The sequence below is a fragment of the Schistocerca serialis genome, chromosome 7, assembly GCF_023864345.2.
Source record: "Schistocerca serialis cubense isolate TAMUIC-IGC-003099 chromosome 7, iqSchSeri2.2, whole genome shotgun sequence".
Lineage (NCBI taxonomy): Eukaryota > Metazoa > Arthropoda > Insecta > Orthoptera > Acrididae > Schistocerca > Schistocerca serialis.
The window spans coordinates 50,764,510-50,777,917 of NC_064644.1; the positions used below are offsets into that span (position 1 = coordinate 50,764,510).

Below are 13,408 nucleotides of genomic sequence, written 5' to 3' on the forward strand. Positions count from 1 at the left end.
AACGCTTAGTTTCTATGTTAGAGCTCATTTTAGTTTCGTCAGTATGTACTGTACTTCCTCGATTCACCGCCAGTTGGCCCAATTGAAGGAAAGTAATGTTGCCTTCGGTGCTTGTGTTGACATGCAACTCATTGCTCTACAGTACTAGCATCAAGCACATCAGTACGTAGCATCAACAGGTTAGTGTTCATCACGAACGTGGTTTTGCAGTCAGTGCAATGTTTAGAAATGCGGAGTTGGCAGATGCCCGCATGATGTATGGATTAGCACGGGGCAATAGCCGTGGCGCGGTACGTTTGTATCGAGACAGATTTCCAGAACGAAGGTGTCCCGACAGGAAGACGTTCGAAGCAATTGATCGGCGTCTTAGGGACCATGGAACATTCCAGCCTATGACTCGCGACTGCAGGAAGACCTAGAACGACAAGGACACCTGCAATGGATGAGGCAATTCTTCGTGCAGTTGACAATAACCCTAATGTCAGCATCAGAGAAGTTGCTGTACAAGGTAACATTGACCACGTCACTGTATGGAGAGTGCTACGGGAGAACCATTTGTTTCCGTACCATGTACAGTGTGTGCAGGCACTATCAGCAGCTGATTGGCCTCCACGGGTACACTTCTGCGAATGGTTCATCAAACAATGTGTCGATCCTCATTTCGGTGCAAATGTTCTCTTTACGCATGAGGCTTCATTCCAACGTGATCAAATTGTAAATTTTCACAATCAACATGTGTGGGCTGACGAGAATCCGCTCGCAACTGTGCAATCACGTCATCAACACAGATTTTCTGGGAACGTTTGGGCAGGTATTGTTGGTGATGTCTTGATTGGGCCCCATGTTCTTCCACCTACGCTCAATGGAGCACGTTATCATGATTTCATACGGGATACTCTACCTGTGCTGCTAGAACATGTGCCTTTACACGTACGACACAACATGTGGTTCATGCACGATGGAGCGCCTGCACATTTCAGTTGAAGTGTTCGTATGCTTCTCAACAACAGATTCGGTGACCGATGGATTGGTAGAGGCGGACTAATTCCATGGCCTCCACGCTCTCCTGACCTCAACCCTCTTGACTTTCATTTATGGGAGCATTTGAAAGCTCTTGTCTACGCATCCCCGGTACCAAATGTAGAGACTCTTCGAGCTCGTATTGTGCACGACTGTGATACAATACGCCATTCTCCAGGACTGCATCAGTGCATCAGGGATTCCATGCGACAGAGGGTGGATGCATGTATCCTCGCTAACGGAGGACATTTTGAACATTTCCTGTAACAAAGTGTTTGAAGTCACACTGGTACGTTCTGTTGCTGTGTGTTTCCATTCCATGATTAATGTGATGTGAGAGAAGTAATAAAATGAGCTTTAACACGGAAAGTAAGCATTTCCGGATACATGTCCACATAACATATTTTCTTTCTTTGTGTGAGGAATGTTTCCTGAAAGTTTGGCCGTACCTTTTTGTAACACCCTGTATAGGTCAAGGGAAATGTCTGATTCTGCTTTTCAGAATTGCAGATGTTGGTTTTTTTGGAATTGAGTGCTTGGTGTGAGCTGTATAGGTCGAGTAATGTGTACGATTCCTGTTTGTTTTGTAGCTGTAGCACTATGTCATGAGTTGAATTTAGCTTGTTGTCGCTTTAGGTTCCCATTTCCCACAGCTGTCCCGTTAGTTTCATTGTACTGTCGGAGTGAGTCATTCTTTTATTCCCCTTTGTTGCATGTATATGTAGTGAAAATATCGACACCATTTTCTACAAGCGGGACGAAGGCTTTTCCATCATACTGATTACGCCATGAGGCACAGCAGACGGATGGAATTGGACGATTCCCTAATGCCGGAATAAATTACAGCCCCCTACTTACCTTTCTCATATTGCGAAGACATGACCAGACTTAACAGCTACAGCTATCTTATCCCACGCACTTCACAGTGGTTTGCAGATTACAGATGAAAAAAGACTGTCAGAATCATAGGTAAAGTAATTGGCAGACTTCTGTTCATTGGTAGGATACCGGGAAAATTCAACCACATTACAGAGGAGACTGCTCACCAAACTCATGTAGGACACTCATTAGAAGTCTGCTTAAATGTGTGGGACTTGTACCAAATAGGACTAACAGGTTTGTGTCACAAAAATGGTTAAATACCAGAAATTTGAAGATAGACCTCAAATAACTCGCAAAATTCTACCTACTAAGTTTCAAGATGTGAGAAATCAAAGAAGAAACAGGCCTATACATACTGCTCCTGTACACAATACGATTGAACTAATTGTATTGGGCACATTGGTATTTAAGCAGTCATTCTGCCTGATCTTCATTTGTGAATGGTATGGGAAGAAACCCTTGCCACGAACTTTGCAGTGATTTGCTGATTATGGATGTCGCAATGGAAACCAAAATTGTTAGTACACTGGGATTTATTTCAAATTTCATCCGGTCCAGAATTTTATTATTTTGCTTTCGGTTCAATTATGAGTTGTGTTTCGTTGACAACGATTCCCACTAAATAACGACCAAGGTTTTCAGGCCCAATCTGGCACCCGCCAGTAAGGTCCGATAGCAATTACGTTGTAGAGAATCATCAATTACAAGAATATAAAATCTTACTTCCCATCCATTTTCGGTGAATGTTGCAGCTGCACATTATAAATCTGGTAATTTTTTCCCGACTTTACGGCAAATTGTACGGGAAAGTCAATTATCCCAAGTTTTTACTTTAGCAGAGTACTACATTTTTCCTTTTGTAACAAAGGATAAAAAGAAGGGTGGACAGCTAATGATTAGTAATGTATGCTATTTATTTATTTATGGATTTTCTGGCAGTAGTAAGGAATACTTACACTTACACATCAACAGCTACATATTGATTTGCAGGATAAGCATTTTGTTAACAAAACTGTATCTTACAACTACGGAATCACTTCGTTTACACTGGTGAATATTAGTTTATTTTTTCTCGAAATTCTATAAAACACGTATCAGTAAGAACAGCGTGAAAATGAGCTGGTGTAAGTTGCACTACGAAGTATCACAACTATACGTTATACTGGAATAACAAGCGTTTTCACCCGGCGTCACTCTGCAATATTGCCCCCTTCCCCATTGTTCGTCACGTACGAACTAGATTCGATGACAATGACATTCTTGTAAGTTTCACAATTCTCTATTCTACTTTAATACGACGAACAATGTAACAAAACCATCCTTTCAACTTCGCTTAACACTCGCGCCAAGAAACAAACATACTATTTCAAAGAAAGAAAATCACATGTTGAAACAGTGTGCTCAAAAAAATTGTGTAAATATCTTTGCGCAGTGTGTGAAATGTAGTATCTTGTGAACTAACTATGTTTGGTTGGTAGTGTCGCTACGCCAAAAACGTGCAAGTTCGGACTAAGGAAGCGGCCGTAGACGTCTAGAACAAAACAAAATGGTAAATTTAAATTAGTAGTTTCCTCACAAATAAGAATGTAAGACAGCTCCCTAATTGTTATTATGTTAAACAGTTTGTTTTTCACTAATGTGCTGTGTTAACACTAAGAAACAGCAAATTCTAGTTAGTGCACAATGTAAAATAAATGTGAACAATTTGATTCTGTATGAAGTTTCCTACGATATTGAAATAAAGGAAAAAGACCTTACGAAACTACATTGGGTATATTTCACGGTTTAAATTGAATCCTTTCATGATAAACTGGAAAGGTGTAAAAAGATGTGGGCGGGCGTCTTCTGTGAGCAAGAAAAGAGCATGCAAACGGGGCAGTCCCTGGTTTTCGTCAGATGATTGGAACGGTACTTAATAGGTTGTAATTTTCAACGTATCAAGTTTATGATTATTTACGCTGCAGTACACAAAACACACAGCTTACTTAGTAATTATCTGATATTCGGAATGTAACCAGGGACGGTGTGTGAAGTATGAAACATCCTGGTCTAATCACAGAACGTTTCATCATTTAATTTCCCAGTAAACATAGTTTCCCACCGAAAAACGTTTCGAACTACGCCAGGGTGCCATAATTTAGTTGGTGGAAACGTCAGCTGTAAATTATTTGCTGCGTACACTGTGACACCTCTTCAAATCATTTTAATGTCTACATTGTTACACCTGCCCCTTTTCATATGTATCTGCTCTATAAAAGAACACCTTGCCCCACCCTTACTCTGTCCTTATCCTGCTATTCTTGAGAAATTTACCATCTCTCAGATCCCTAGAGATTTCTTTGCATCAGCCCTATATCGTTAAAAAGTGCTTCCAGTGTAATGTTGTCCAACTTACATGCCATTCTTTCATTGAAAAGCACACCATGGTAATTCTGACATACAAGGGCTCTGACACTGCTGTGATTGAGCCTAAAGTGTTTGACAGGGTTTCTGGTGTCTGCCAGGTGCGATTGACTACTGAAGCCATTTCTCAGTAATTGTGTAGATGGTTTTATCATTAATCAAGAATGTTATCACTTTCTTGAAACAAATGAAAAGTTGAATTTTGTGTCTGTCCATGAGGTGTCCATGGGTAATGCAATTAGTAGCAAACGTAATGTCTTTTTTTGCCTGTGTGATTTCTAACTGGAGTCTGATTTTCGTTATCATGATTATCACGGTTGTGATTTCTGAGCCAGGCCCATAAATTCAATTTATATTGCCCTACATGGTTTCTCAGTTGACATGTCGGTTTGATGTGAACATTAGAAAATTTAAAGAAAAGAGAGAGTTTTATGAATGTGTAGACTGTGGTATATTTCTAAATGAAATGGTGTTAAGAAATTTTTGGCAAGTTGTAAGTTTACATTCAGTTTTTAAATGATAGGAAACAGAATTTTCTTTACACTATCACGTAGCTGAAGATGAACTTTTTCATCTGTGGTTTAAAATATCAGGTGTGCTGTGGGGTTTCTGTAATTTTCCCTTGGGCAACTTATTTTCCTAATAAAGTTGGCATCTAATTTTATTAGGCTGCATAGAATTTTGTTTACACTGTCAGAAGTGTCGGCTTTTCCCTTGATGGACGAGAGTACTATTGTTTTTTTGCAGTAATATTAACGACCGAGGTGGCACAGTGGCTAGCACACTGGACTCGCAGTGGGAGGACAACAGTGAAAACCTGCGTCCGTGATTTTCCTAAATTGCTCCAGGCAAATGCTGGGATAGTTTCTTTGAAAGGGCACGGCCGACTTCCTGTCCTTATCTGATGGGACCAATGACCTCGCTGTTTGGTTCCCTTCCCCAGATTAACCAACCAGCCAGTGACATGAGACCCATTTAACTATCGGTATCTCATCTGGCCTTAGGCTGTTTTGGTGGTTTTCCCAAACTGCCTATATAATCATTCCTGGCAAATGCTTAAGTAGATACTTATAGCGAACTATTGTTACCTTATTCATTGCTTTTCCATTAATAGTAATTAGAGATAATCGTTGTTTCTGTTCTTTGTGCTGAATTAGTTATCACATATGTCGGCATTTTATGTGATTAGGGATCAGAGTTAGTGGTACCTTCAGTATAAAAAAGTGAGGTGAAGGAAATAAACAGTTGTTTCAGATCTCTGAGAGCAGCTCAATGGAAGTGCCTGATTCCACCTGCCTTTGGCCCACGATGTAAGGGTGTTTGTGTGACATCATTACGGTGCGGAATTTGAGTTGGTTGTGTTTGTAGATGTTGTGTTTGATGGTGTCCTCTCTCTCTGTGTGTGTGTGTGTGTGTGTGTGTGTGTGTGTGTGTGTGTGTGTGTGTGTGTGTGTGTTTGGAATGGCTGGCTGAAATTTGTTGGTGGTAAGTAATTGGTTTTTTTTTTTTTACTGAATGTGTTGTTTTAATTTACATAGGGATGTTTGAGTTTTTAATTTTTGAGGTGTTTTGGTTTTGTTTTTCGTAGTTGTAGTAGTTGGTTTTTTTCATATCAGTAGTTATAGTTGTCCTATATGGGTCAAGGGAAATGAGAGATTCCAATTTTCGTATTATTATATGTAGGTACAGGTGTTTTGGTACTGTCAGCTATGGTCAAGGGAAATGTCTGATTCCAATTTCCATAGATTTTGCTGTAGGCGTTGGTGTTTTGGTATTGTCAGCTGCCATTGACCTATATAGGTCAAGGGAAGTGTCCGATTCCTGTAGATTTTGTAATTATTATTATTTCTCCATCTTGTGTTTGTTGGGATCATGGTGTTTTTTTTTTTTTTTAAGCTAGACCCCTCCCTAAAACCCCCCAATTTCCCGCAGTTGTCCCGTTAGTTTGATTGTGTTTTTGGAGGGTGATGTTATTGCCTTATTTATACGTATTTTCATGTTTGTTGCCGTGTGTATGTACTGATATCATAGGTGCCATATTGGAGACGCTTAGAATAGCCATTTCCACCCTATTGATGATGTCATGGGTCAAAGCAGACGGGTGAAATGGACACTTCCATATTCCTAAACATCCAAACTCTGGATCATATTTCTCGGATGTCATAATGTGCCAGTATATGGAAATTAGGTACTGCACCATTTGACAATTGACTGATCAATTGTGTTTAATTAGTGTTTTCTTTGAACATTTAACATATAGTAAATTGCAACTATCAGTATATTAATACACATAAACAACACACAAAAATTCTCCAGTTAGTGCTTTTCCCCATTCAACCTTCTCTCCCCAATCATTGTCCCTACTTCCTGTGCTTTCATGCTTTGCATTCATATGCTTCTCATAGTTACATTTCATTATTAAACTGTCACTGGTACCTTTGATTTATTAATTACCTGTAGCTCTGTGTTAATAGTTCAGAATTTTGGTCCTTGTAAACTATTTTTGTTTCAGACTAGTTACCTGCTTCGTTTCTCTTTCCAAGCTGATTTAGAGGAACTTTTTCCTTTCCCGTGTTTTCAACTTATTACCCACATCGTTTTCTTTTCATAAGGGCAGTTTATAATTTGATATTTTTTCATAATTTGTATCTGTCAGCACGATTCCATTTGCTATGTAGGCTATTGTGAAGTTACTGTATTGCTTCATGTGGTTTGCATTGCTATAGCCCACATTATTGAATTATTTGTCAATAGTGTCATTATCTTTTCCTACTTTTTCCTAGGTGTCATTAAATCCTCAAAGAATACTCAAGCATGAGGCGGAGGAGGAAAAAGCAGAGACTGCACGGATGTCAAGCTTTATTGGTGCCATTACTATTGGTGATTTAGTAAAGAGCACCCTTGGGCCAAAAGGTATGGACAAAATACTTGTTTCAATGGGCCGTAATGAAGGTCAGGTGGAAATTACAAATGATGGTGCAACAATATTGAAAGCTGTAGGTGTTGATAATCCAGCTGCCAAAATCCTTGTTGACATGTCACGTGTCCAGGATGATGAAGTTGGAGATGGAACTACTTCCGTTACAGTTCTTGGTATGTATAGCAGCCACAGTATCTCTCCCTCTTCCCCTCTGTGTGTGTGTATGTGTGTTTCACTTTCAATTTTTAATTGGATTATTCATATAATTTCTCTTGCATATAGAGTGCTTGAAGACCTTCCTTAGACTATGTTAACAGTTAAGAAATAAGGTAATTTCTATTATAGCTGCTGAGTTGTTACGTGAAGCTGAAAAACTTATTGATCAGAAGATCCATCCGCAGATAATTATTGCTGGTTGGCGGAAGGCACTGCAGGTTGCAGTTGATGCTCTTTCAGCTGCAGCCATGGATAACAGGTAGGCTGTGTATCCAGTTTTCCATTCATTTTGTACTCTTACTGTGAAGTATTTATTCAACTGATCAAGTACCTGAAATTAAAAATATATTGGAAGAAATGTTTTTACAAGTTATATTGTCGACTCAATTATGACACATTTGCAAATTACATAAGAATTACGAGAATATGATCCAGTAGCTATGGTGATAGTAACTGGCACAAAATATGATAAATTTTCATTCAGACCACCATTTCACCCAGTTTCAAAGAATGGATACAAGTGGAGTGCTATCTAAATATGTAAAAAGTCACAAGGGGACTAATGACCTCAGATTTTAAGTCCCATAGTGCTCAGAGCCATTTGAAAAGTGACAGGTTCAGTTGAGTTTGTGTATATGCAAACAGGTGCTTGCAGATACCTATTCTTTATTTAAAAGTTGTATAAATCCAAAGCCCTGTGGCACCTTAGTGTCACTAAAGTCAACATTAAATATACTGAAATGCTATTCAGTGTCTCATAACATTGTGCTAAAGTCTACTTCTGAAACATTAAATTGTCAACCTGTATGACCACCATCACAAATCTATCTGCTCCAGTACATGTCCAGAACCCATGAGTCTCAAAATGTTAAGTATTGGTTCATGGGCAAATGCTAGCATCAGATGACATTAAACTTTTCAGTAAGTTCCAAGCTAATCTTAGGAGACTCGGCCGGTTGTGTTATGGTGGTGGTGGTTGTTCGGATGTTTAAGGGGGGCTAAACAGCTAAGGTCATCAGTCCCCCAGGTTGTGTTATGCATTTAGCCTCTGAGCAGAGGTCATTTTGCAGGGGTGCATCCCAAGACCACTTTTAACAGTCCTTTGAACTGAGTGTCTAGGTATGCCCAGTTGCACTGCTAATTTTTTGCACATTTTGTCAGGGCTGGTCTGTAGAGGGTCCATCCAAGTCAAGTGATTCAATAAAAATTAAGTCGGTTGCTTGACCATTTTCAAATATTTTGGGTTTTTTATACGTCATTAACATACAGTTGAGAAGTTGGAAACAGATTTTAAAAAATTGCCTTGCACTGTTATTGAATGGTGGCCATTTTTATTTGTAGATGCACAATGGTTCTTCATTTTGGAGACATAAGCATCAGTGTGAATATCTCTGCACTGGGTTAAGTTACAAAATTGCAGTTGACGTGATCACCACACACTCGGTGTACATAAAATCCGGGAACACTTTCAGTTATTTATTGCACAAGAACTAAACATTCTACAGTTGTCATACATATTGCATTTTGAAGAGAAACTCTGAAAGTTTTTTTACAAAAATTCGATATGCGAACCATGAGCGACCCGGCAGACGTCAATATGGTAATTGAATTCTTGCCATACCCATCCCGGCATAGCATCATCAACTGTAGCAGTCGCTTCTCGTATTCTCTCCTGGAGCTCTGCTGCATCACGTGGTAGAGGCAGTACATACACCAGATCTTTAATGTGTCTTCACAGAAAAAAGTTACACGAAGTGAGATCTGGTGATCGGGTAGGCCATTCACGTATTTAACTCTATTTTGTAGTAATTTCTGTTTTCTTACATTTAACTCCATTTATAACAACTCTTTTGCTATCTTTGCTACCCCAGCACATTCTGCTGTTTACATCGTCTTCAAGAAACTGCTAGATCTTTTCAGTTGTTACTTCACTTTAACCTACTCCTTTCTCCTTTCCTAAAACTGGTAGAATGTCCTGCTCTTTTACTAATTTCCAGGTTAGTCTAATTGAATGATCAGAAATGTTGAACTTGTGAACTACTTTTTTCTCTTGACTATGAGACAGGGAGCAAACTTAAAATTTTAACTATTTTCTCTTTAGGTGTCACTGAACATTTACTTTTTGAATTTATCATTTAAGCTTAAATATTCAGTGCTGGATTATTCTAGAGGTAGGTTTTCTTCTTTTTTTAGAAATGCTGTTGGTATCTGCATTATTGAAGCATGATTCTAAGTCTCTTCTAATTTTATCTGAAATTCGTTGTACCTTTCTTACGGTAGCTGCTTTTTTTTCTGCTACTGTTTTCTTATTTTCGAAGTGGGAGATACCTCTAAATTAGAAAAAGCAAAATCAAATTTACTAATATCTTCCTCACTAAGAATATAAATGTCATTATCAAGGTTACAGATTCTGGATCATGAAAATTATTTTTGAGTAACAATTTCGGCAAAGGAACTTGCAGGAATCACATCAAGTTTTACTGTGGAAACTGTTTTACACACACTTATCAAGGACAAATGTTCAAGTTTTATTTTGCTCAAACCTTTTTTAACTGGCTTTTTATGAACTTTCTACATCTACATTTATACTCCACAAGCCACCCAACGGTGTGTGGTGGAGGGCACTTTACGTGCCACTGCATTACCTTCCTTTCCTGTTCCAGTCGCTTATGGTTCATGGGAAGAACGACTGTCTGAAAGCCTACGTGCGTGCTCTAATCTCTCTAATTTTACATTCTTGATCTCCTCAGGAGGTATAAGTAGGGGGAAGCAATATATTCGATACCTCATCCAGAAATACACCCTCTCGAAACCTGGCGAGCAAGCTACACCGCGATGCAGAGCGCCTCACATGCAGAGTCTGCCACTTGAGTTTGTTAAACATCTCCGTAACGCTATCACGCTAACCAAATAACCATGTGATGAAATGCGCCACTCTTCTTTGGATCTTCTGTATCTCCTCTGTCAACCCAACCTGGCACGGATCCCACATTGATGAGCAATACTCAAGCACAGGTCAAATGAGTGTTTTGCAAGCCACCTCCTCCACTTCAAATCGTTCCGTATGCATACTCCCAGGTATTTTACAGAAGTAACTGCTACCAGTGTTTGTTCTGCTATCATATAATCATACAATAGAGGATCCTTCTTTCTATGTATTCACAATATATTACATTTGTCTTTGTTAAGGGTCAGTTGCCACTCCCTGCAGCAAGTGCCTATCCACTGCAGATCTTCCTGCATTTCGCTGCAATTTTCTAATACTGCAACTTCTCTGTATACTACAGAATCATCCGCAAAAAGCCACATGGAACTTCCAACACTATCTACTGGGTCATTTATATATATTGAGAAAAGCAATGGTCCCATAACGCTCCCTTATGGCACACCAGAGGTTACTTTGTCTGTAGACGTCTCTCCATTGAGAACAACATGCTGTGTTCTGTTTGTTAAAAAACTCTGCAATCCAGCCACACATCTGGTCTGATATTCCGTAGGCTCTTACTTTATGAGGCGACAGTGCAGAACTGTATCGAACGCCTTCCAGAAGTCAAGGAAAATGGCATCTACCTGGGAGCCTGTGGCTAATATTTTCTGGGTCTCATGAACAAATAAAGGGAGTTAGGTCTGACACAATTGCTGTTTCCAGAATCCATGTTGATTCCTACAGAGCAGATTCTGGGTTTCCAGAAATGACATGATATGCGAGCAAAAAACGTGTTCCAAAATTCTACAACAGATCGATGTCAGAGATATAGGCCTATAGTTTTGCGCATCTGCTCGACAACCCTTCTTGAAAACTGGAACTACCTGTGCTCTTTTCAATCATTTGGAACCCACTGTTGCTTTAGAGACTTGCGGTACACGGCTGTTAGAAGGGGGGAAAGTTCTTTCGCGTACTCTGTGTAGAATCGAATTGGTATCCCGTCAGGTCCAGTGGACTTTCCTCTGTTGAGTGATTTCAGTCGCTTTTCTATTCCTTGGGCACTTATTTTGATGTCAGCCATTTTTTCGTTCTTGTGAGGATTTAGAGAAGGAACTACAGTGCGGTCTTCCTCTGTGAAACAGCTTTGGAAAAAGGTGTTTAGTATTTCAGCTTTGAGTGGATCAGAGCCTTTTTGCAAAAATGTAATTGTACTTCAGAATATATATATTTTTTCAAGATACTCATGAACTGATGATAGAGAAGAACTTTGTAATTTAAACAAAGTTTGCCTGTCTTCATTGAAGTCATCAACATTTTTTTTTTTAGATTTTTGAATCTAAACAATAAAATGTTTTGTGACACACTTCAATTACTGTCTGTCTGCTAGAGCACTGTTCATCCATTTTATTGCATTGCAATTGGTCTTTCAAATTTAGTTAATGTTTAATTTTAAAATCGATTTAGTTAATTAAAAATTACACTCACACCAAAACCACATAAAATATTCTACACTCTCAATGAAGTATGTACATCCACTGTTTCTGAACAGACCTACTACAACAATGCCATACCAAATGAGTGTAGTGGGGTACACAGTTCTTGTACAGACTTGTCACTGACTACTGGGCTCATGTGCAGACTTGTTACTCTGTCCCCTGAGTCCCTGCACACACTTGTCCTGAGGACTAAACTCATGCACAAAGCTGTAGCCTTCTCAACAATAGAGAAATTCCGCGTGTTTATTTTTTTAATTTTTATCATTTTGAACTTGTAACAATGTTGTAATGAGAAAAAACCTGGATATCAATGGGCATTTTTTTAACGTAAAACTAAAGGAAAAGCTCCTATTGTTTAATATTTTACCATTGAAATAAATAATACTACCTAAATATAGGGTGATAGTGTTAACTAAATGTAGGTTACAGCTAAATTTTATTACAATGAAACAATAAGCCAATTAAATAGGCAACAACATCAGATCAGTTGCAGTGTAATGTGAATTATTTCCTTATTTTCAAAAATCCGTACCTCCGTTCACAGTCAAATATCAATGATGAAATTTTTAAAGCACTTTGCTATCATATAGGTGTATGAAGTGTGCAAAAATCAATTTTTTTTATATTCAGTCCCACCAGAGTTAACTAGCCCCAAACTTCACAAAAAAATAGAGATTTTCAAAATTAAAAAAAATTAAGAAAACATTTGTCAGTGTTCTTGCTCTATATGAGGCTAGTTGTTAATGATATCTAATTAGAGTAAAAAAATTCACACTGATAAATCACTCCTTGGTAGTTATTTTTGGGTTTAAAAAGTGGATTTTCTACACTTTCAGCACCAAACTTTGAGATAATTTTGACTGGTTATTTTTGAATTTAAGGTGTTTTGGGTAATAAACGATGTTGTAGAGGAGACTTCAGTCATGTCAATTGCAATGTTGTAGCTTAACTCAGTGCAGAGATTTCAAATTGATGCAGATTTCTCCAAATTGAAAAACCGTTGTGCACTTGGAGATAAAAATAGCCAACATTCAGTAATGGTGCAAGGCAATTTTAAACTGTTTTGAACTTCTCAATTATAGCTTAATGATACATAAAATAATAAAAATATTTAAAAATGGTCAAGCAACCCTCATTGGATCACTTCAAATGGACGCTAGAGCAACTTGCATTGCTTCAGTATTCTCTGGGAACAAACAGCTGAAGTTGCTTCACTTCTATAGTAAATCTTTCTGTACAAACTGATCATACAGCCTGTGAATGGTTCTCTTACAAGGGGCCCACTGTGTGTTAAACTATTTTTGGAAACCACCTCAACCACCTGCGAGCTGCAACAGGACTTTTCATTTCATGAAAAAGTACCACAGCTGCTGATCACTGCTGTGTTTTTAGTTGTTCATTGTCAGCCATGTAAACACTAGTCTCCTGTGAATTATGTTTCAATTTACAACTAATTTCTTTCTCCAAGCTCTGTTGCTACTGCTGTTAAAATGCTCAATGGAATATCTGGTGCAACTCAGAAATTATGTACGGAACAAATTGTAC

At 38.5% G+C, this 13,408-nt stretch overlaps 2 protein-coding genes across 4 annotated transcripts in view; one reads left to right on the forward strand and one right to left on the reverse strand.

Moving 5' to 3' along the window:
* LOC126412500 (anaphase-promoting complex subunit 4) overlaps positions 1-3,257 on the reverse strand; it is a 113,748-nt gene extending 110,491 nt beyond the window's left edge. For 2 of the 3 annotated variants that reach the window (XM_050082122.1, XM_050082121.1), the window contains exon 1: positions 2,859-3,257. In XM_050082122.1, the coding sequence (XP_049938079.1) occupies positions 2,859-2,868 (10 nt within the window). In that variant the 5' untranslated portion in view covers positions 2,869-3,257. The remainder of the gene's footprint in view (positions 1-2,858) is intronic. The other variant, XM_050082123.1, reaches the window with a different exon arrangement.
* An 81-nt stretch (positions 3,258-3,338) lies between these two features.
* LOC126412524 (T-complex protein 1 subunit beta) overlaps positions 3,339-13,408 on the forward strand; it is a 44,130-nt gene continuing 34,060 nt past the window's right edge. The window contains exons 1-3 of the mRNA XM_050082161.1: positions 3,339-3,451; positions 7,089-7,398; positions 7,571-7,700. Of these exons, the coding sequence (XP_049938118.1) occupies positions 3,449-3,451; positions 7,089-7,398; positions 7,571-7,700 (443 nt within the window). The 5' untranslated portion in view covers positions 3,339-3,448. The remainder of the gene's footprint in view (positions 3,452-7,088; positions 7,399-7,570; positions 7,701-13,408) is intronic.